Genomic DNA, 22,674 nt, shown 5'->3' on the forward strand with positions numbered 1-22,674 from the left:
GTTGAAATTCCTTAAGCCAAATGAGTTTTAACTTACTGTTTTGAAGTGCCATTTTGTATTGTTAACAAGTGTCATAAAGGGAAGGAACTAAAATCAAACTGACAGAGTGTCAAGGCAACAAAATAACATAAACAAAATAATAACTTTGTACAACAGGAGTCTAGTTCTTTTATCCTTTCATATAGAGCCTATTTTTTATATACTTTTATATTTCTCTACTGGACCAAATTCACGTTATTAACATCAGACTTTAATTGTGGGATACTTAATGAATATAGAACTCTAATATAAAGACTTACCTATAGCTGAATTATTCTCTCAGGTCCTATATTGTATAACTTTGTTCAGCCATGTTTGGATCTTTAAGGATAACGATCAGGGAAAGCACTGATCAATGTAATTTTTTTTTTTTTTTTTTTTTTTTTTGAGATGGAGTCTTGCTCTGTCCCCCAAGCTGGAGTGCAGTGGCACAATCTCGGCTCACTGCAACCTCCGCCTCCCAGGTTCTCAAGCGATTCTCTGGCTTCAGCCTCCCAAGTAGCTGGGACTACAGATGCACACCACCATGTCCAGCTAATTTTTGTATTTTTAGTAGAAATGGGGTTTCACCATGTTGGCCAGGCTGGTCTCAAACTCCTGACCTCAGGTGATCTGCCCACGTCAGCCTCCCAAAGTGCTGGGATTACAGATGTGAGCCACCAAGCCCAGCTTGATCAATGTAATTTTAAGATTACCTAAAAATTCCATTTTGGGATAATATCCCACTTCATCAGAAATATAAGAATGATTTAAGTGTTAGGTCCTTTCCCTTATCTGTAAGTTAATGAATGTATTAATGAGCAGTAAAATGGTTGCAAAAAACCTGAACCTGAACAATCTGAATGTACTCCTTAAAGGTATCTGAGCACCTTTTCAACCTGAATGACTACTCATTTATCTGATAAAGTGATGTAGTTTGGATATTCAACCCTCCAAACCTCATGCTGAAATTTGATTCCCAGTGTTGGAGGTGGGGCCTAATGGGAGGTGTTTGGATCCCTCATGAATGGCTTCATTCCATTGGTGGCGTAATGAGTAAGTTCTCGCTCTATACGTCCCTCCCCCACCCCAGAGCTGGCTGTTAAAACGAGGCTGGCACCTGGCACTTACCCCTACCCCTCAACCCATTCTTGCCCTGTGATCTCTGCTCACGTTGCCTCCCTTCATCTTCCTGCATAAGTGGAAGCAGCCTGAAGCCCTCACTGTTTCTTGTACAGCCTGCAGAGCCGTGAGCCAAATAAACCTCTTTTCTTTTAAACTACCCAGCCTCAGGTATTCCTTTATAGCAACACAAACACTGAGACGCAAAGTTTCTCTTCCTAGCACATGTTTGGTTTAGATTGTAGAGCAAGGGTTGGCAGGAGAGTGGTGATAGAGCTGGAAGTTTAAGCTGAAAGTTCAGGGGCTACCACGGTGACACTTTTATAGTTGGTTAGGTTCTGGAACATGTTGCAGTCCACTTCCACAGTGAGTCTCTGGAGCCCCACATGTGTTGGCGTGAACTGGAACTTGGCACACATGGTGTTTTCAGGCCACACTGAATGGAATCTGAAATAAAGGAAAAGGGAGGTGCTAGTTCTGTCCCAGGTTCATTGCTCTGCTGGTCCCAGTGACTTTGATCCTTCCTTGCTTGAAGAGGTGGACCATGCAGAAATAAACATCTAAGTACCTTGCTATTAAAATGGAAGTGTTTATAAAGGAATAGAAGACAGGAGCCGCCCAATGCTGAGCAACTGCATGGTTGAGAAGAGGTACATCCTAAGGGCTTCCAAGCTACATCTGTTGTTCCTTTTGTCATCTGTGACTTCCTTCTGGTTCAATTCCTGGTAATCATATTGGAGTTTGTTTGGAAGAGTGTTATGGTTTGGCTGTGTCCCCACCCAAATCTCAACTTGAATTCTATCTCCCAGAATTCCCATGAGTTGTGGAAGGGACCCAGGGGGAGGTAATTGAATCATGGGGGCTGGTCTTTCCCATGCTATTCTCGTGATAGTGAATAAGTCTCAGGAGACCTGATGGGCTTATCAGGGGTTTCTGCTTTTGCTTCCTCATTTTCTCTTGCCACCACCCTGTTAGAAGTGCCTTTGCCTCCTGCCATGATTCTGAGGCCTCCCCAGCCATGTGGAACTGTAAATCTAATTAAACCTCTTTTTCTTCCCAGTCTCAGGTATGTCTTTATCAGCAGTGTGAAAACAAACAATACAGTAAATTGGTATGAGGAGAGTGGGGCATGGCTGAAAAGATACCTGAAAATGTGGAATTGACTTTGGAACTGGGTAACAGGCAGAGATTGGAGCAGCTTGAAGTGCTCAGAAGAAGATGAAAATGTGGGAAAGCTTGGAACTTCCTAGAGACTTGTCACATAGCTTTGCCGAAAATGCTGATAGCAATATGGACAATAAAATCCAGGCTGAGGTGGTCTCAGATAGAGATGAGGAACTTGTTAGGAACTGGAGCAAAGGTGACTCTTATGTTTTAGCAAAGAGACTGGTGGCATTTTGACCCTGCTCTAGAGATTTGTGGAACTTTGAACTTGAGAAAGATGATTTAGGGTATCTGGTGGAAGAAATTTCTAAGTAGCAAAGCATTCAAGAGGTGACTTGGGTGCTGTTAAAGGCATTCAGTTTTATAAAGGAAGCAGAGCATAAAAGTTTGGAAAATTTGCAGCCTGACTATGCAATAGAAAAGAAAAACCCATTTTCTGGGGAAAAATTCAAGCTGGCTGCAGAAATTTGCATAAGTAACAAGGAGCCTAATGTTAATCCTGAAGATCAAGGGGGAAATGTCTCCAGGCCATGTCAGAGAACTTCATGGCAGCCCCTCCCATCACAGGCCCAGAGGCTCAGGAGGAAAAAGTGGTTTAGTGGGCCAGGCCCAGGGTTCCTGTGTTGCATGCAGCCTAAGGACTTGGTGCCCTGTGTCCCAGCCACTCCAGCCATGGCTGAAAGGGGCCAACATACCGCTTGGGCTGTGGCTTCAGAGGGTGGAAGCCCCAAGCCTTGGCAGCTTCCAAATGGTGTTGAGCCTATGGGTGCACAGAAGTCAAGAACTGAGGTTTGGGAACCTCTGCCTAGATTTCAGAATATCTATGGAAATTCTGGGGGCCCAGGCAAAAGTTTGCTGCAAGGGCAGGGCCCTCATGGAGAACCTCTGCTAGGGCAGTGCAGAAGGTGAATATGGGGTCAGAGCCCCCACACAGAGTCCCTACTGGGGCACTGCCTAGTGGAGCTGTGAGAAGAGGGCCACCATCCTCCACACCCCAGAATGGTAGATCCACTGACAACTTGCACTGTCTGCCTGGAAAAGCCACAGACACTCAACGCCAGCCTGTGAGAGCAACTGGGAGGGACGCTGTACCCTGCAAAGCCACAGGAGCAGAGAGAGCTGCCCAAGACCATGGGAACCCACCTCTTGCATCATTGTGACCTAGAGTCAAACGAGATCATTTTGGAGCTTTAAAATTTGACTGCCCTGCTGGATTTGGGACTTGCATGGGCCCTGTAACTCCTTTGTTTTGGCCAATTTCTCCATTTGGAATGGCTGTATTTACCCAATACCTGTACCCCCACCGTATCTAGGAAGTAACTAGCTTGCTTTTGATTTTACAGGCTCATAGGCAGAAATGACTTGCCTTGTCTCGGGTGTGACTTTGGATTGTGGACTTTTGGATTAATGCTGAAATGAGTTAAGACTTTGGGGAACTGTTGGGAAGGCATGACTGGTTTTGAAATGTGAGGACATGAGATTGGGAGGGGCCAGGGATGGAATGATATGATTTTGCTGTGTCCCCACCCAAATCTCAACTTGAGTTCTATCTCCCATTCCTCATGGGAGGGACCCAGGGGGAAGTAATTGAATTATGGGAGCTGGTCTTTCCCATGCTATTCTTGTGATAGTAAGTCCCATGAGATCTGATAGGTTTCTCATGGGTTTCCACTTTTGCTTCTTCCTCATTTTCTCTTGCCACCACCATGTTATAAATGCCTTTCACCTCCCGCCATGATTCTGAGGCCTCCCCAGTCATGTGGAACTATAAGTCCCATTAAACCTCTTTTTCTTCTCAGCCTTGGGTATGTCTTTATCAGCAGCGTGAACACAAACTAATATAAAGAGCTATAGCTTTGGAACCCTTGCTTATTGCTAAGCACAGTGGATGTAGCAGGGCTTATTGAGAGGATGTCAGTATGTCAGCAGGTGGTGTTTGGAGCCTTGTCAGCAACCTCCTGGCCTGCCTATAAACCTTCTTTTGGTGACAGACTCCCTTTGGGGAGCTTTGCCCCACAACTGATTTGGGAGACCATAAAAGTATGGTTAAATGTTGACAGTCCCTTCTCTTGATTTCTTGGCAAGAATGTCTCATTAAGTTTCATGAGGCTGAGGCAGTGGCTCAGTAACCCACACACCTGTTAGGGACCTCAGGGAGGGTAGGAGTAAGTATCTTGAACTTTATACTGTCTGTTCAACTAAGGATGCAGTAGACATAATGAAAGAAGATATTTGCAACGTCTAAAACCAACAAGGGACTAATACCTAGACTATACAGGAAACTTCTACAGATCAATAAGAAGGAAGCACAGAAACACCAAAAGAAAAGTGGGCAAAATAAGACAAACTACTTACTGAGAAGAAAACATAAAAGGCTAACAAACATATGAAGAGTTGCAATTAAAATAATAGTAAGATATTACTTCATTTTTGTTGGACTGGAAGAAAATGTTAATAGCTGGGTATTGCCAGGAATGAAGGAGAGGTAGGAATACAGAAATTCTCATGTGCTGCTGGAGGGAGTGGAGACTCTTGCAGCCATTCTGTAAATCTGACAGTACCTGGTCAAACCACATCATAGCCTATGACCCAGCAATTCTATTCCTGGGTATATATCCCCAGACTCCACCAAAATTTTTTTTTTTTTTTTGAGACGGAGTCTCGCTCTTTCGCCCGGGCTGGACTGCAGTGGCGCGATCTCGGCTCACTGCAAGGTCTACCTCCCAGGTTCACACCATTCTCCTGCCTCAGCCTCTCGAGTAGCTGAGACTACAGGCATCTGCCACTGTGCCCGGCTAATTTTTTGTAATTTTAGTAGAGACGGGGTTTCACTGTGTTAGCCAGGATGGTCTGGATCCTCCTGACCTTGTGATCCACCTACCTTGGCCTCCCAAAGTGCTGGGATTACAGGCATGAGCCACTGGGCCTGGCCACCAAATTTTCAAACAAGTATATAAGGAGACTTGTGTGAGGATGTGCACTGCAACATTATTTGCAGTGTCAGAGAGTTGGAGGCACTCTGGGTGCCCATCTCTGTGGAGTGGAGTGGTAGAAAGTCGTGGGTGTACACGGTGAAATATTATGTAGCAGAAGACATATGGGCATAAATCTTAACATAGTTCTGAGTGAAAAGTAAGAAAGCAATTAAATATAAATTTATATAAGTTAAAAGTACAGGGTCATGAAAGCAACAGTACACATTTTATATGTACGAATAAAGGATATGAAGGACGGTGGTGAAAATGGGAATAAAAGGGAATAAACTAAACAAAATTGTATATTGTGGTGGTGACTGCCAGAATGTAGCCCTCTGACCACAATGAGAGATAGCCTGTCCTCCCTTCATTACTCTCTAATACCCAGCCCTAATGCCCTCGCCTACATTCACAGCAACACCCAGGCTCTCCCTGCAGGATCAGGGCAGCAACCAGGGCAGGTGGGTGCCCAAGGGGCCCGCACAGCCTGCCTCACTCCCATCCTCCTGCAGATATGGTGGTCCCAGGATGAGGGAAGCCACTTGGTAGCCCTAATCCTTTAGTTTAGTTTCTGGGGGTATCTGCTGTCTGCATGGACATGGCAAAGAGAGAGTTTCTCTCTTGGGCCCTGCCTTTCTGACCCATTGAGAGATTTCAGGAGGATGAGAAGCCTGCCATCACTTACCTGTAGCTCCTCTCTCTGTGAATCAGCCCCCTTCCCAGGATGGAGATCACACAGTCCTCCATGGGGGCATCTAGGGAGTTCTGGAGGCTGACTGAGGCTGTGAGGGGTTGATACTGCTCTGCTTTCTCTGGCATCTGTGGGAAGAGGCAATACCTGGTGTGGATGCCAAGGGCACAGCCGCAGTCACTCTCTCCTCCCATGCACCCCTGTACCCTCCTCAGTAAGTTTCCTCATCTCTGCCAAGCTGACTCAAACTTCAGAGCTGACGTCTTCTACTGCTCTACCTGCTTTTCCTGCATTTATTCCCACCCTTGCTCCTTCACTGATGATTTCTGATGTCGCCTCTCCTCTATGCAGACCCCTTGGAGGGTTTCCCACTGTCTTGGGAACTCAGTTTACATTGTATTCAACGTTCTTCATGGTGTGTCCCCAAACCCCCTCTCCCACCTCACCTGTTCTTCCCATGACTAAGTGACATCCCAGCCCCGTCAGGGACTGTTCCATCCCTAGCACACCCCTCACGCTACCTTCCATTACACCTCTTTGCTGTCTTCTTCTGTCTTCAGTGGCCTTCCCCTACCTCTGTACTGAAAGGGTACCCATTTATCAAGGCCCAGCATAGATGTCATCTCCTTCATAAGGTCATCCCCAAACCCACCAGCTGGAATTAATTCCCTTTGCTTCACTTATTCCATAGCAACTTTGTGCATCTTATCTGGAAGACCAAATGTTGTGTCTCCCTAACTAAACTATAACCTGCTTGAGGGCAGGGATCAGATCTCATTCATTTTGGCCAGGGTAGACACATGGAAAGAGGGCTGGACCAAGAGCCATAAGCCTCTAGAACTTCCTGTTTTTATAATCTTGGGCATGTTGCTCTCTAGGGCTCAGTTTTTTCATCTGAATAATGGGAACAGTTCTACCTCACAGGGCTTAGAAAGAAATAAAGGAGCTGAAAATCCTCTGGCATGTGTATGAGGTGCTAAATAAACATAGGCTATTATGATCCCTGTAGGTAGGAGGCAGTAACTGGGAAGGCCCCAATTTTAGAAACCTTTACTTAACTAAAGAAGTTGGAAGATTTGAACCTTAATAGGGCATGTAAGAAACTATGTCTTTCAAGGGAAGGAGCTCTTAAATGTAGCATTTTCTGGTAATCCTGCAGCACAGTCATCTGCTCTGAAGGGGCCTGGATTCCTTCTGAAATGGGGACCTGAGTGGTGGCAGACGAGGGCAACTCAGGGGAGGACTGGTGCCTACCTTGATGGCAAGGTGTGGTCTACAAATGGCAATGTCTTCCTGAGCAAAGCAGCTAAGGTTGGATTCAGAGTGTGTTGCCATGGCGGTGAGTCTAAGGAAGGTGTTCTCGGGTGGGTTTCGCTCAAAATTGGAGAAGAACAGGCCAATGGTTATTATCTTTTCTGAAACACATGACAGGTGGAGTCAGTGGCAACAGGTGTATGTACCCCAGAAACAGCCATAGTTACACACACAATACAAAGGACTCAGGGCCTCACTGAGGCCAGAAAGATGCACCATTTTCCCCAGCAATTGTACACTTGGAACTCACTCAAGACCTCACTCCTCACCCTCATCCCCATCACCAACCCCGACAATGCTCTTGGCAGACCACCTCAGTGGGGTTGGGGAAGGGTCCCCTGTGAACTGGAACAAGTTAAGCTCTTTGGGCCTCAGTGTCCTTGTCTAATAATGCCTACCTAGTGGGATGGTTTGTGTTGTTTGTAGGGTTTTTGTTTTGTTTTAGAGACAGGGTCTCGCTCTGTCTCCTTACAGAAGAAATATCTACTCCTACTGTCACTACTGCTCAGGGGATGAGGTATCCCCCCCCGCCTAAGTTGAATCCTCTGCTTTCTACATCTGTGCCCCATCCTGACCCCATCACACTAGCTGTGTAACCCTGAGTAAATTATCGAGCCTCTCTGTGTCTCATCTCCTCATCTGTAAAGTGGGGATAGCAATGGTTCTTGCCTCAGAACGTGGTTGTGACGGCTAACAAGATGATGCATATAAAGCACTTAACACCATTTTGGGCAAATAGTAAGTGCCTGATAAATGTGAGCTACAATTATTCTAGTTGTCTCATATCCCCAAGCATAGCACTATCAGTTTTAACCCATCTTTCCTGAGGCTCCATTCTTTCCCTCTTGCCTGCTTATTTTCCTCAGCATAGAAGCAGGTTCAACTCTCTCCCTCTGCCCAGTGTCCCTGGCTGACTACTCCCCAGCCTCACCTTTTCCTGTCATGCCTCCAGGGAGGACTAGACAGTTTGTCTCACCTTCCCAACGCAATCGGCTTAACGCCCAGGAAGCTTCTCTGTAAGTCCACTCTCTTAATGGTGCTTTTCAGCCTTGACACCTCGTGCCCTTTCTGCTGACCTTGCTGGGTGCCCCCTTTCTTTGACTATTTGACCTCCCTTACTCTGCTTTTCCTCTGATCGCCCCCTAAATGCTGCTGCTGCTGCTGGGTTCCCTCCTCACCCTCTCATCTACTCACTGTCCTCTCCCCACTGCCATGAGCTCATCTATGCCCTGACTCTTTGTTGGCCCCCCTGTGCTGGGATTTCCACGTCTGAGCTCCAGCCCAGAACTTTATCTTACCAAGGTTTTCTGCCACCTGCTGGCCAGCTCCACTTGCGTGTGTCACGGGCTTTCAGACACAATGTGCCACAACCAAATCCATCCTTTTTCTCCCCAAACCTGCTCCTCCCCATTTTTCCTATTCTAGTGACTCACCCAAACCAGAAGCACCCACCACACACATATACACACTCACACATTCACAAGCCCCATCTATCTCAACTCCTTAATATGTTTTAACTCTAAGTGCTGCTAGCTTAGTTTGGCCTTCATTTCTTGACTTGATGATTTACACAACCTTCTCATCTTCAATCCAGCGGTTCTCAAGACTGGACGCATGTTAGAATCAAGTGGGGAGCTTTACAAAACAATCCCAATGCCAGGCCACACCCCAAATCAGTTACATCAGACTCTGGCGGTGAAGCCCAGACATCAGTATTTTTAAAAGTTCCCCAGATGATCGGAGTCTCTGAACCTACTCTGGCTCAGAAGGCTGCCCCCTCCGCCCCCCGCCAAAAAAAAAAAGTTCCCAAGATGACTCAATGTGCAGCTAAGGTTAAGAAGCACTCTTCTTATATGACCCCTTCCATTCCATTCTGCCAAAAGTTCTTTCTTGTTAAAATGAATTTCTGATTCCATTGACTACCCCGGTTGAAACCTTCCACCAGTTTTCCATTACCCAGAGAACAAAACTCAAACTCCTTAGCAAGAGAGACAAGACCCTGTGTCACCTGGGCCCTGTCCAGTTCTCATGCCACTCCCCCGACTCCACTTCTTCCATGCTTGGAAAGGGAAGAGTGATACAGAGACTGGAGGTGAGGTGACCGGTTAGAAGGCTGTTGCAATGCTGTAGACAAGCTCTCGTCAACTGATTCTCACACGTGTCTGCACATCGGAATTACTTCAGTTTTTAAAAATTCTGATGTGTTCCACCATGGAGTTTTTGTTTTTTTTCTTTTTGAGACGGAGTGTCACTGTGTCACCCAGGCTGGAGTGCAGTGGCATGATCTTGGCTCACTGCAACCTCTGCCTCCTGGGTTCAAGCGATTCTCTTGCCTCAGTCTCCCCAGTAGCTGGGATTACAGTTGTGTGCCACCAAGCCTGGCTAATTTTTGTATTTTTAGTAGAGTCGGGGTTTCACCATGTTGCCCAGGCTGATCTTGAACTCCTGACCTCAGGTGATCTGTCCACTTTGGCCTCCCAAAGTGCTGGGATTACAGGCATGAGCCACTGCGTCCAGCCCACCATAGAATCTGTCATTTAACTGGCCTGAGATGCAGGCTGAGCATCAAACTTCCCCCAGGTGATTCTAATGTGCAGCAAAATTTAAAAACAATTGTTCTGGTTCAGGGAATCTCAACCGTAGAATAACACAGGGTGTTAAAAAAAAGAAAAAACAATACTTGGACCCCATCTCAGACCAATTAAGAAAGAACCTCAGGGATGAGCAGGCCCTTTGCACATGTTGCTCCTTCCGTCTGGAATGCCAAGACTTACTTTTCTGGCCATTACTCTCCTACTCATCCTTCCAGATTCCATGCAGTACAATTTATTTGGGGGCAGCTTATTCCAGCCTGGGGGGAGGTGCTCTCCTGCCACTGTACTCTGTTAAACTCAGCAAACACTTCTCACACTGCTAAGAAGGGTCTGTTTACTTATCTGACTGCAGTTGGCATCATGTTTTTTTCCTGCTTCAGGCCCAATAAATATGTGTTGAATGAATGAATGAGAGAGAACATGAGAGTGAGCAGCAGGGGCTCAAAGCCATCTCTAGAGACTGCAGGGGGTGCCCTGTGGCTGCTGCCTGCCCAAGGCAGGGGCCATGTGTGTGTGTGTCGGGGGGTGTCTGGTGGGGCCATAGAGCATTACCCAGGTTGGCACTGAGCGTGAGGTGCAGCTTCTTCCTCCAGAGCTTGGCAGCAAGGACACCGTTGTAGTGTACAGCCTGGACCCCAAGTGCCAGCTGCACTGCCTTCTCCTGCTCACTGTGATTAACCAGCGTCACTGAGATCTGGGCATCCCCTCTCAGGGGTAGGGAGCTGGGTGCTTTCAAGAGCAGGTACAGAGGATTGGCAGTCTCGAGACTGGGAGGACGGATGCCGTTGTCTTTCTCACGTTCCATTTTCTCTTTCTTGACTCTCTCCAGCACCTCTTTTTCCTGAAGAGACCCTGGAGAAGGGAAGAAACAAAGCTGACCTTTTACCCGGGTGGTATAAACGCTTCTAATAAAACCCTGGGAATCAAAACCATTTACCCACTTCTGCTCAAATGCCAAAGTCACAAGAACTCAGCAAGCCTCTAAGGCCATATTTAGCCCAAAAATGTCTGTGTCAGGCAGCTCCACCACCGATACAGTGTGTCTCTTCCAAACCACTCAAGGACCAAGTTCTTTTTCAAGTGCTATGAATTCTCCCCTTGAATGATGAGAGAGCAAGGTTGGGGACAAGTCAACACTGTCTCTGAGGACAGTTTTGCAGGGAACTGAATTTTCCTATGTGAAAGAATTTAGACTTCCTCTGAGGGTCAGGAATGCTGCTAAATGTCCTAGGGTGCACAGCCTGTACAACAAAGACATATCTGGGCCCAAATGTCAATGGTGTCAAATGGGGTTGAGAAACCCTGTTTTATATGATGCGGAAAGGACAAGTCTCTTTCTGGCTGCATCTACCAGGCCCATCCCTTTCCCTCGCTTGCCGTTTCAAGTACCGAGAAGCCTGGGGCCCTTCCCTGGCCCGTACCTTCAGGATACTTGTAGTTCTGAGTGATGTCCTCGCAGCGGTCACTGCCCACACCCTTGGTGCTGATGTTGTTGCCAACATACTTTGTGTTGGAGTCAGTCAACTCCAGTGTCCCATCCTCACAGCACTTCCAGACCACACATGAGGCATTTATGGCAGCAAAAAGGTCTGACACTGCTGGGGTCAGCCCCAGCGTCCCCTCCTTGACTGCTCTGACCGGCACCAGATCACAGGACCCCAGGACTGAGGGAGAGAAAGGTTGGTGAGCATGGGAGCTGCGCCTAGACCTCTGCTCAGTTCAGAACTGCGTAACCTCAGTCCCCATCCTCTAGCCTATTTTCCCTCCACGAGGACCAAGGTCAGAGGTGAGCACTAGGCAGGGTTTCTGAGAGTCACAGAGGTGAAACTATTTAGTGATCAACTATTTAGTGATAAAACTTTTTGGTCATGGTCCCTGGCAGAAGCCCTCTCAGGAACTGGACAGGCAGAAGCTCAGAGGGTCACATTTAGCGTGAGGAGCTCTCAAGCCAGCTTTACTATGGATATGACGGGAATAGGGCTACCTTTCTTGAGCACTTACTAGGTGCCAGGCTCTGTGCCATTTCTGTTCCTGGGTGAGGAAGAGCTATCTTTTTGTGGGTCCTGAAGCTTCCTTTTCTGGGCTTGAGCCTATCCCGATGCCCTCTTCATCCATGTCCAGAACCTCAGAACCCCTGCTGTAAGCCCCTGGCCTAGCACAGCCACTTGCCATCTTAAGATCCTCTGCCCTTCACTGTGACCCAACTCCCTCACCCGCAGCTCTAAGGTGCCTCATCTACCTATAGCCTTGTAGCCAGGATGGCAGGCACCTCTATTCCCATGAGCCCACTGGCATCAGGTCAGTTTTCTGCTGGCTGCTGTCATGCCTCGTGCTTCTACTGTTTTCGAGGATGCAGACCCCCTTGGGACTGCCTGCTGCTCCCGAGTCCTCTCTGGGGGACTTCTTCAGCTCTGTGCAGCCCTGCATGGTCCTGGACCCAACCCTAGGCTTTACCTCCACCTCCATTAGGAGCACTTGGGTGCAGAATCTGCCATCCATCATAACCCTCGGGCAAGGCAGGCCGCGTCATCCAGCACTCTGTGGAAGTCTGGAAGATCCTGAATGCAGCAAAGAGAAAAATTCAAGTGGGAAAGAAAACGAGTGCTGAAGAGGTTCTGGAAATGCAGCCTGGCAGAGCTGTTGTTGTTCCAGTGGGATGGGAGGTCACTGTGTCAAAGTGGCTGTGGCACTCCCAGGAAGGGGCGTGCACACCATCACTGACCATCAGCGCCACCTCTAAGGGTCTTGAAAGCCTACTCTCCATGCCAGGGCCACGCAGGGGGTGGGGCTCCTACAGAGGTGTGCCATGCAGGGTTGGAGCCCTTCCTGGACTGGAACCTCATCTCCCTTGGGCTTCTCACCAGATTCTGCCTCTCTGGACTTCTCCGTTCTGTAGTCCCTCCTCATTATAGTATTCATCTATGAGCAGACGCCCACCGGTGCCCTGTGCTGAGGCAAACGTGGTCACCACGCGGGCAGGGATTCCCAGGCATCGCAGCACTGCGAGAAGAGGGGCGGAGTGTCAGGGGGCGCTCGAGAGACCGGGCTGGGGGCGTGTGGGAGGCTAGGATTTTCAGTGTCTCCTCTGGGCACTGAAAACTTGGAAAGAAGAGGAGTGCAGGAACCTAGAAGTGGCAGCCAAGAACAGGATGCATGAAGGCTGATCAATAAGGCACAGGTTCCACCGCATGCGGGGCATATAGCAGGGGAGAAGGCAACAGAGCATAGAACACAGCGCTGCAGGGCTGCTCTGCTAGGGCAGGGTTAGGGAAGTAAGTGAATTTGGGAATGGAGTTTGCAAATGAGCCCAACTTTGCTGAGGGGAAAAGCAGCAGAAGCTGGCGGGAGGAGCTGCCTGGGACAACTACTTCTGTGTGATGAGATGGGGAAATGCGGCCGCAGGGAGGCAGCACCTGCTTTGGAGATGTCCTTCCCACATGGGAGGCCAGGGAACAACCCAGGAGGCAGGGCACTCTACAGGAGACAAGGGGACCAACCTGTGCAAGCAACAGCAGCCAACACCCAGGCCTGGCCATCATACACAGGTCGGCCTTGGCCAGTGAGCCACTGCCGCAGGATGGGCACGCTGCCCCGGCGCTTGTTCAGCAAGGCCCTTTCCTGGGTGGCCTGGGTCTGTGGGGTGGGCAGGACCCTCTGCTCCTTGAGAAAATGCAGCTGTTTGGGGAAATGTGTGGATGTCAGTATGAGTCCCTCGGGCAGGACAGCTTCCAGGGCATGGGTAAGGAGGGCTCATCACAGTACTCCAACCATGGTGAACAGATCCCCAGCATTAGAGCCACCTGGTTAAACCTGCATGCTCCTGGGCTCCATCCTAGGCCCCTGGGTCATAGCTCTAGGAGTGGAGCCCAGGACCCCCCTTCTTAACAAGTTCTCTGGCTCCAGCCACAAAGAGGAGCATGAGAGCTGCCCTTCCTTGGGGGCTGGTTTCACTGGTTCTTAGTCCTCCACCCTGACTCGTTTGAGGTGGTTTGCACCTGGGTCCTGGAGGCCACTTATCCCAAGCTTCTTTCAACTCACAGGCTGGCCTGGACTCTCACCATCTTTTCAGAGGGGACTTCAGCGGCAAAGAGGGAATGGTGAACACATGACTCCTCTGAGAGGATTTTTAGGGACAAGGAAAAGCACCGAGTTACCATCATGGTCTGCATATTCTTATGAATAATTTAGAAGTATAAAAGAAGTCCCTTCGATCACTGCAGCAGCAAGCACTGGGTAAGATGGGCCCTACCCACTCCTTCCCATGGGCCTAAGCTCCAGGATGTGACTGGGTGTGGGGAGGGAAAAGAGGCTTAGTCTTCTGCGGGCTTGCATCCTGAGGGATCACACATTTCTTTGCTTTTCTCCCCGCTGTGGATGCTATTGTCTGTCTTTTTGTCCTCCTCGGACCCTTCTTTAGGAACTGTCCCCACACCCTGGGAAGAGGGGGCCATTTGTGATTTGGGGGTTTCTGAGGCCACGATGGTGGGGCAGGTCTCTCAGAGGGCTCTTGTCTCACCCCTGCCCCATTCTGGTTCCCCAGCCTCTTGCTTACCAAGGCACCCAACACACGGGCCACGTGCACCGGCTGGCTCCACTTCTCTACCTGCTTGTCCTCGCTCAGCAAGCGCAGGCTGAGGTCGATGACATCCCCCTCGAACTGTTAAGGATCACACAGGGCCATGATGAAGGGTCCCCAGGTCAGGCACTCATCCTGCAGGACAGCCTCATCACCTTGTCCTTCTCCCAGACCCGCACTCCACACCTGCCTCCCTTGCCTCGTCCCTCTGAGGAGCTCTGGCTCCCTCCCCCCACCTCTCAATGGGACCTGGGTTCCTTTTCCCAGGCATCCAGTCCTTTGCCTATCTGTTGTCTGACTCCCGGTAGGGTGTGAGCTCTCGGGGACCCGTGCTGTACTGTTTCGTTTCATTGCATTGCATTCCATTTCCATTTAGTGAACCCTGACTGCCCCTACCAGCCCTGAACCGGGAGTGGATACCGAGGCAGCTCCTGTTCCTGAGGACGAACAGTTTAGGACTGGAGATGGACACGCAGTGCAGCCCCTTAGATTACAAAGCACAGCAGCATGGCCAGGGCTCTTGTAGAGATGCCGGCACAGAGCAGCACAGTGGAGAGGCTCCCCCTGCCTTCGAGGATTGGGGAAGGCTTCGAGAAGGTCTTGAGAGATGGGTAGGAGCTTGCCAGGAGATAAGAGTGGGAAGCCCTTCCTGGCAGAGGGAACGTTCAGCCTGTTGCTCTGAGGATGGTGAGGAGTTGGAACATGGGGCGGTTCATGGGGAAAGGAAAGCAGGGTCCTGGCTGGAAGGGCCTTGGATGTTAGGCTAGGGGGATTTGGTCTTTATCTCAAAGACAGTGGGGACGTAACTGGGGCTTGATTTGCCACAGTTTTAAGGAAAATAATTCTGGGAGCTCCCGGAGGATGTTCTGATATGGCCCAGAGGAAGGAGAGGCACCACAAAGCTGAAATGGGCTAAAGAAATGGTCTCATGACCAGGGGTTTTTGGACCTACCAGCTCTGTCTAGCCTCAACATGCAAGGTTATGGGACAGTCACTCTACACACTCCTCCCCTAGAGGGCCCTGGTACCTGGCCAAAGTCCCAGGACTCTGCCTGGATGCAGTCAGCTGTACCCAGGTAGATGAGACCATTCTGGTTCAACAAGTACTCCATGCGCTGAGCCTCATTCTTCAGGAACACAGCATCCTCTGGTGAGAGGTGGGTAGGGATGAGGGCCTGTGGGGGTCCTAGGTCCACCCTCCACATCCAGGCCTCTGTCCTCCCTGCCGAGATTAGGTTTGGCTGCAGGCCACCCCGTCAGCTCTGGGCCTAATGAAGACTGAGGAGGAAGTCCCTCTTTCACTGCCCCCACTGGGACCCAGCCCAGAGTCCCTGGGTCAATCAGGGTGTGGCCTTTATGGTCAGCCAGGAAGACAAGAACAACCTTAAAAAGCTTGGCTGGCCAGGTGCAGTGGCTCACGCCTATAATCCCAGCACTTTGGGAGGCCAAAGCAGGACAGTTTGAGGCCAGGAGTTCGAGACCAGCCTGGGCAACACAGCAAGACTCTGTCTCTACAAAAAATAAAAAAAAAAACAGCCAGGTGTGGTGGTGCGCACTTGTAGTCCTAGCTATTCAGGATGCTGAAGCGGGAGGAAACTTGAGCCCAGGACTTTGAGGTTGCAATGAGCTATGATGGTACCACTGCACTCCAGCCTGGGTGACAGAGTGAGAGACTTTCTCTTAAAAAAAAATGAAAACCAGCCAGGCGTGGTGGCTCACGCCTGTAATCCCAGCACTTTGGGAGGCTGAGGCGGGTGGATCACCTGAGGTCAGGAGATCAAGACCAGCCTGACCAACATGGTGAAACCCTGTCTCTACTAAAAATACAAAAAATTAGGTGGGTGTGGTGGCACGTGCTTGTAATTCCAGCTACTTGGGAGGCTAAGGCAGGAGAATCTCGAATCCAGGAGGCAGAGGCTGCAGTGAGCTGAGATCATGCCATCGCACTCCAGCTTGGGCAACAAGAGTGAAACTCCGTCTCAAAAAAAAAAAAAAAAAAAGAAAAAAGAAAAAAGAAAATCCTAGTCGTTCACAGCCAGAACACTATCGTCCCTGGATAAATTGGCAACAGGCCAGGGAGCTTCCCAATGGCTTGTATGTCTTTCCCACAAATTCAATTTGTGACCAAAAACAGGTGTTTCCGAAAAAAGACAATTAATCATAGGCTGACGGATGTAAGCAGAGGGAAGAGGAGCATTTGGCAAAACAGGGTTGGAGGGTTGGAAGGAGCAGCGGGGTTGAGAGGTGGAAGTCAGAACATTGGATTTCTGCCCCGGGGGTGTCCAAGTGGGTCTAGGGCTCCCTCAGTCTCCTCCCGGTGCCCCTCCTGCTTTCCTCATCCTAGGGTTGGGCTGGAAATCATGAGGAGGGTGGGCGACTTTTAAGGGGGCCATCACCCATTCTGGGAAGCTAGAAGCAGGAGGGCAACTGCTTAGGGCTAATCACTCTGACCCAATGGCCAAGGTGGAGTGGACAGGGGTTAGACTAGTTTCTGGGGACTAGAGAGAGAAAAGGATTTCCAAATCATCCAGAGGAGCTGCTAGGCTAACCTCTCTGGAGCCCTCCAGGGATCCATCTGGGGATGAGGGTCCTCAAGGCAACAGAAGGATAAGACACCAGAAATGAGGAAGCCCTGAAAAATCTGGGGCCTAAAATCACAGAACCATATGCCCAAGGAGCCCTCCACTCCTGCCTTCCATCCTGAGTACTCTCTGAAGTCAGCTAGGCATCAGTTTTTTATTTTTTATTTTTTTGGAAATCACTTCAAACTGAGGTGTTTGGCCCCAGGATCTACAGGGCTCTAGGAAGTAGCTTATGAGAGCATGGGCAGTGCCAGCCTTCTCCTCTCTGCTTGGGTGTATGTAGCCCCCTTTATAAAGTGCCTGGCCTGTGAGCAGGGCTCCAACTTTTATCATAGGATGTAAAATCATGTAAAATTTCATTTTGAATCCCCATCTCCAAGCATGGCAAGATGACACTGAGATGCCAGGGAATCTGAAAATTTCTCAGTCACCTCCCAGATGAGTGGAGCCAATGACTCTCCCCTGCCCAGACAGAGACCTCCACCCACACTCAGGAAGAGAGGCCCTCCCTAGGCAGGTCCCTACAAACTGAGCACAAAGGCAGGACTCCTGGCACTGGAGTCAAGAGTGTGGGCACCCTGAGCCAAGCACTGTCCTAGAACTCTTTGCTGGGTCTTTATGGCGGTCGCCAAGGCCTGGCTCTGGAAGCAGACTCAGGGTGATCTGGGGGTACACCAACGCCTCAGCTTCGGAGGGAAGCGGCTTGAAGGGCTTTCTGCCAGTCGTGGAGAGTCAAAGGGCCTCCCCCAGCCCAGGGGCCCTGCATCTACATTCAACCACGTGGGGCACCTGGATGAATACTAGCTCCCATCTGCTGATCCACCTGCCTGCGCCCTTGGAGCAGGAAATAAGGTCCTGAGCTGAGGACAGGTGGGGCCACCTGAAGTCGGGGAGAATGCTGCCCTGGACAGGAGAAGTGGAGAGAGAACCCACTGGGATTTAGGTACCACAGAGAAAAGCAGTCAGGAGCTGCGGGCCAGACATGAGGCCAGGCTTAAGAACCTGGGAAGGTTCTTCCACCTCCCCATGTTTCCGTCAGTTTCCCAGCCCCGCCTTGCCACGGGGCCTCCTTCATGCTGGCAGCAAAACTCTTGAGAGGAAAAGGGCTATGTACTCGTTTGATGTTGTAAAGACAGGAAAGCCAGGAGAAACTCTTTTTCATTCTCCCAACAAACCCTTCAGGGAGCCCAAGGATGAAGGTGGGTGAGATAGATTTAAAAGCAAAGACAGACACAATCTTCAGAGTGGGGAGGAAGAGAAGATGGGTCCTACTTTGGGTCTTATTTGGACATGTATTATGTCAGATGGCCATTTCTAGACGACATAGCTCCAGCCACAGCTAGGGCTGAGCTTTGCTAGAGGTGGCCACGGTTGGGGGGGCGGGGCAAGCAGGTCACCTGACCCCAGGGAAGCCGCTCATAGGCTGGTGAACCGTAGGGTCCTGTCAGACCCTTGGGTAGGGGGGTCTGGAGAGCGCCCAGCAATCTGCAAGAACAGAATGAGCCGGAAGAGAGGAGCAAAGACAGGGAAGTGTAGATTTCCTGGGAAGCGGAAGCAGAAGCTTGTGGAATAACACAGACCTCTTGGGGCCCTGGTCGGCGGGGGAGCCTTATCAATTCAAAATGGTATATTCTTTTTCTTAAAGAGGGTCCCCCAGATTGCATGAGCTTCAGGTCCTGCAAAGCCTGAGTGCACTCTGGAAACAGAATAGCCGGGGAGAGAGAGAGAAGCCCATCCTCAGGCCACCTCATTCCCGAGGCCCTCTCCAGTTCTCACCCCTGCACTGTTATAATGAAGGGCAGCTTTCCCAGGGTCATCTCAGTGAGTCTCAACTCCTGTGACCAAAATAGCCTGAGCCAGCACCAGGGTCTGGTGTTGAGACAAGCTTTTGCTTTCAGTGGGAAGGCTCAACCTGCTTCTCCCAGGGGTGACACCAAAACAGGACCCTGGGTCTGAGAGCTGGTTCATTCAGGGAGAAAGCCCTGGCACAGACTGGGTGTTGGTGCTGTCCTTAGAGAGGGCTGCCACAGGGGCCTGGTGCAGGTGCTCCCTGCCAGAGCTGCACCCCAGCTCCAGTGTCTGGAGTCTCCATGCAGCCCAGGCTGGCCCAGGTCCAAACTTACCTCTACTCCAGGGGTTAAAAAGCAGTGTGAACTGACCCAAGAGGTGTTGCTTCCTGCCTGAGACCTGCAGCAGAAGCGAGTAGTGGCCAATGACAGCGTCCGCAGGTGTGGTCACAGAGATGGTCCAGGACTGGGCATCTCTCTCCTCCACCACTGCACTCCACCATTTTCGGTCCCCCAGACTGGAAATTGGGAATGTGGCTTGGGTCCTGTGGATCTTGGAAGGCTGCTCTCCTGCAGTCACACAGTGATTAGTCTGTCACTGGGACTTCTTGGTCACAACTCAGAGTAATAAGGTCAGGGTATTACAAAGATGGAGCAGGTAAAATTTGTTTTTGGAGGATAATGAAAGTGACCCACCTAGAAATGAGGCCCATCAAGAAACAGTGATAGGAGAGCAAAGGCTTTTGGCACCCATGGACCTACATCACAGTCTATAAAATGGGCATTGTAATAGTACCTTCCTCATGGTCCATGGGAGGACTGAATGAAATATTGCATGTGAAGTACTTGGCCCAACACCTGACAGGTAGTATGGATTCAATAAACAGTAGCAATTAAATGTTGTATTTAGCCTGGGTTCGATTCCATCCAGAATTTTCTTTTTCTTTCTTTCTTTTTGAGACGGAGTTTTGCTCTTGTCGCCCAGGCTGGAGTGCAATGGCACGATCTCGGCTCATTGCAACCTCCACCTCCTGGGTTCAAGTGATTCTCCTGCCTCAGCCTCCCCAGTAGCTGGGATTATAGGCCACCATGCCTGGCTAATTTTTTGTATTTTTAGTAGAAACGGGGCTTCACCATGTTGGTCAGGCTGGTCTTGAACTCCTGACCTCAGGTAATCCACCCGCCTCGGCCTCCCAAAGCGCTGGGATTACAGGCGTGAGCCACCACACCTGGCCCCATCCAGAATTTTCTACAAAACTACTATTATATTTGCAACTGAAAAGAAGCTCTTGGTGATGCTGCTGCTAGGCAGCTTCTGAGTCATCATAAACAATATTTACCAGGCACATAATCTCGTGGCACCCTCATGACTGCCCTGCCAGGTGGGCAGGACTTCTTACAGCCCAGCTGCAGTGTGGGCCATTTGTCCCTTGATTCCCTAACAGGGTGCTGGAGAGAACAGAGAACCCCCCAGGCCTGCTGCCAAAGGAGTCTAGGCCTGTCTCACTAACCAGTTTGTGCAGTGAGGGCCACCTTCCTCAGGGCAGGCAGAAATGCACGGACTGGAGCGCGGAAGTGCAGGATGATGGTGAAGGGCTGCCCCCTCCTCACAAAGAGGCGCCGGGAGCTGAGGGCCTTGGTGTGGTGCTCCTCATTGTTTCTTGCTGCCTGAAAGTCACAGCTCTTGATACCCAGGGCTATTGTGGGAAAGAGAGAAGTCACGGAAACTAAGTAAATGTGACAATGTAAGTACAAGCAGAGATTCTGGAGTCAGAAAGACCAGGGTTCTAATCCTCGGCTCCACTTACGTTTTAGCTGCGCAATCCCAGGCAAGTAACTTAACCACCCTGAGCCTCAGTTTCCTTTTCCTTAGAATAATCATCCCTCCCTTCAGAGCTGTGGGGATTAGATGATGTACAATACATTTAGCAGTGTCAGATACACAGTAAGTCCCATTAAATGAAACTGTTGTTGTTGTTATTGTTATTAATAAGTGCATTGCTTACTCTCATTGTTGGCCTCCTTTTTTCTGGTCCCAATCCACAAGCAATGAATAAAACCCAAAATCTTTCTCGCACCTACTCATTTTTTCTTAGAGCACAATCAGATAATTTCTAGAGCTAGTTTTGAGATCACTGAGTCCAATTCTCTTGTTTTATAGATGAGAAGAGTAAGGCTGAGTGTGGAACTGTCTCACCCAAGACTGTGCATGGTAGCTTTTTGACCTAAAGTCTTACTATAAACTCACAGCACTATGCAGCCCAGAAAAACCCTTCACGGAGGTGGCTCAAGAGTATTATGACAGTCTGTTAATCAATTCTCATTTAACAGAATTGATATGGTTTGGCTTTGGGTCCCTGCCCAAATATCAGGTCGAATTGTAATCCCCAGTGTTAGAGGAGGGGCCTGGTGGGAGGTGATTGGATCATGGGGGCAGTTTCTAATGGTTTAGCACCATCCCCCTAGTGCTGCTTGTTTAAAAGTGTGTAGCACCTCCTCCTTCACTCTCTCTCTCTCTCTTTCCCACCAGCCATGTGAAGATGTGCTTGCTTCCCCTTCACATTCTGCCATGATTGTAAATTTCCTGAGGCCTCCCCAGGAGCAGAAGCTTGTATAGCCCACAGAACCATGAGCCAGTTAAACTTCTTTTCTTTATAAATTACCCCATCTCAGGTATGTCTTTATAGCGGTGTGAGAATGGACTAATACAAGAGGGAAGAAAAAAACAAGGAGTAGAGAAGTCAAAAGATATGTTCAGCAAGCGCAAGATAAGGAACAATGCTGGAAAAAAAAAGTTGTTTTTTTTGTTTTGTTTTGTTTTGTTTTTGCAGCAAAGGAATTGTGTACTTTTTGTTCCTTTAATAGCAGAAGGCCATTGGGAATCTCCTTGGTCTGAAAGGCAGCCTGCAGTTTTTGCACTGGCTCAACTGCCACAAGAGAGAAACTATGGCTTTTGCTCACAGGTATGAAATGAGGTCTAACCCACTTCAGGGAAGTGATATGACCCTGATAGCAATGTCCTTTACACTACAAGACGGATCTTGTCAAATTCAGGATACTCCTACTTCAAATTTTCCTCGGTTCCCAGTCTCTCTGACTTAGAGCTGAAGAGTAGAGGGGAAGGATGTTCTATTTTTCTTTCACTAGTGATGGGGATGATAGAAGATGCCAATGATGTCTATTTAGGGCAAAAGAACTGACATTATTGAATATGAAGAAATGTGAAAGTGTGCAGAGGAGGGAAGGAACCTCTCTGTGTCTGGTCCTCATGTCCCTGGGTGCCCCTTGCATCCTTGTATCCCCCTCCTCCACTTGGCTTGGTCAGGCCATGGCTATAGATAAAGTAGCCATGGGGAGGCTGGGATTTATAAACTGAAGTACAGCAGCACTCAGAAACCAACAACGATTCCTCTTTCTGCTTAGCACAAAGCTTGTGCTGGGGCCCAGGATAAGCCCTGCCTCTGCAGACTGGTTGAGTTGGATTGGATGGTGGAATGCCTTAGTCACATCCTAAGTCATATGACTTGAGCCTCAGTGTATCCGAACCCACGTAATGACCATAGTGTTACGGCAAGAGTCACTAGAATTCATTTGGATTCTTGTTCTGTCTAGAAGGCTCCCACCATCTCTTCTCTACCTGGCAGATGTCTACTCATCTTCCAAGATCCAAAGGCACCCACCTCTGTAGCCTTCACTGACTCCTCCTGGCAGAGGTCAGTCCTCTGGACTCCCACAGTACTCTGCTCCACTTTCTTCAGCACTTATCCCATTTGATACCCATCACCTGCCTAGTCCTCTGCTCCCCTTTTCACTGTGAGCTCCCCAAGATACAGTGCTTTCTCATATCTGCA

At 49.4% G+C, this 22,674-nt stretch overlaps 1 protein-coding gene across 4 annotated transcripts in view; it reads right to left on the reverse strand.

Annotated features, from left to right (window-relative positions):
• Window positions 1-262: 262 nt before the first annotated feature.
• EPB42 (erythrocyte membrane protein band 4.2) overlaps window positions 263-22,674 on the reverse strand; it is a 30,097-nt gene continuing 7,685 nt past the window's right edge. For 2 of the 4 annotated variants that reach the window (XM_063698504.1, XM_063698505.1), the window contains 12 exons: window positions 20,335-20,520; window positions 19,196-19,393; window positions 15,483-15,601; window positions 14,431-14,535; window positions 13,376-13,553; window positions 12,740-12,878; window positions 12,333-12,436; window positions 11,300-11,542; window positions 10,431-10,730; window positions 7,225-7,385; window positions 5,965-6,098; window positions 263-1,587 (listed from right to left, as the gene is read on the reverse strand). In XM_063698504.1, the coding sequence (XP_063554574.1) occupies window positions 1,425-1,587; window positions 5,965-6,098; window positions 7,225-7,385; window positions 10,431-10,730; window positions 11,300-11,542; window positions 12,333-12,436; window positions 12,740-12,878; window positions 13,376-13,553; window positions 14,431-14,535; window positions 15,483-15,601; window positions 19,196-19,393; window positions 20,335-20,520 (2,030 nt within the window). In that variant the 3' untranslated portion in view covers window positions 263-1,424. Of the gene's footprint in view, window positions 1,588-5,964; window positions 6,099-7,224; window positions 7,386-10,430; window positions 10,731-11,299; window positions 11,543-12,332; window positions 12,437-12,739; window positions 12,879-13,375; window positions 13,554-14,430; window positions 14,536-15,482; window positions 15,602-19,159; window positions 19,394-20,334; window positions 20,521-22,674 lie in introns of all 4 variants that reach the window. The other 2 variants (XM_055363526.2, XM_055363527.2) reach the window with 1 other exon arrangement.

The sequence above is a fragment of the Gorilla gorilla genome, chromosome 16 (genome assembly GCF_029281585.2).
Source record: "Gorilla gorilla gorilla isolate KB3781 chromosome 16, NHGRI_mGorGor1-v2.1_pri, whole genome shotgun sequence".
Lineage (NCBI taxonomy): Eukaryota > Metazoa > Chordata > Mammalia > Primates > Hominidae > Gorilla > Gorilla gorilla.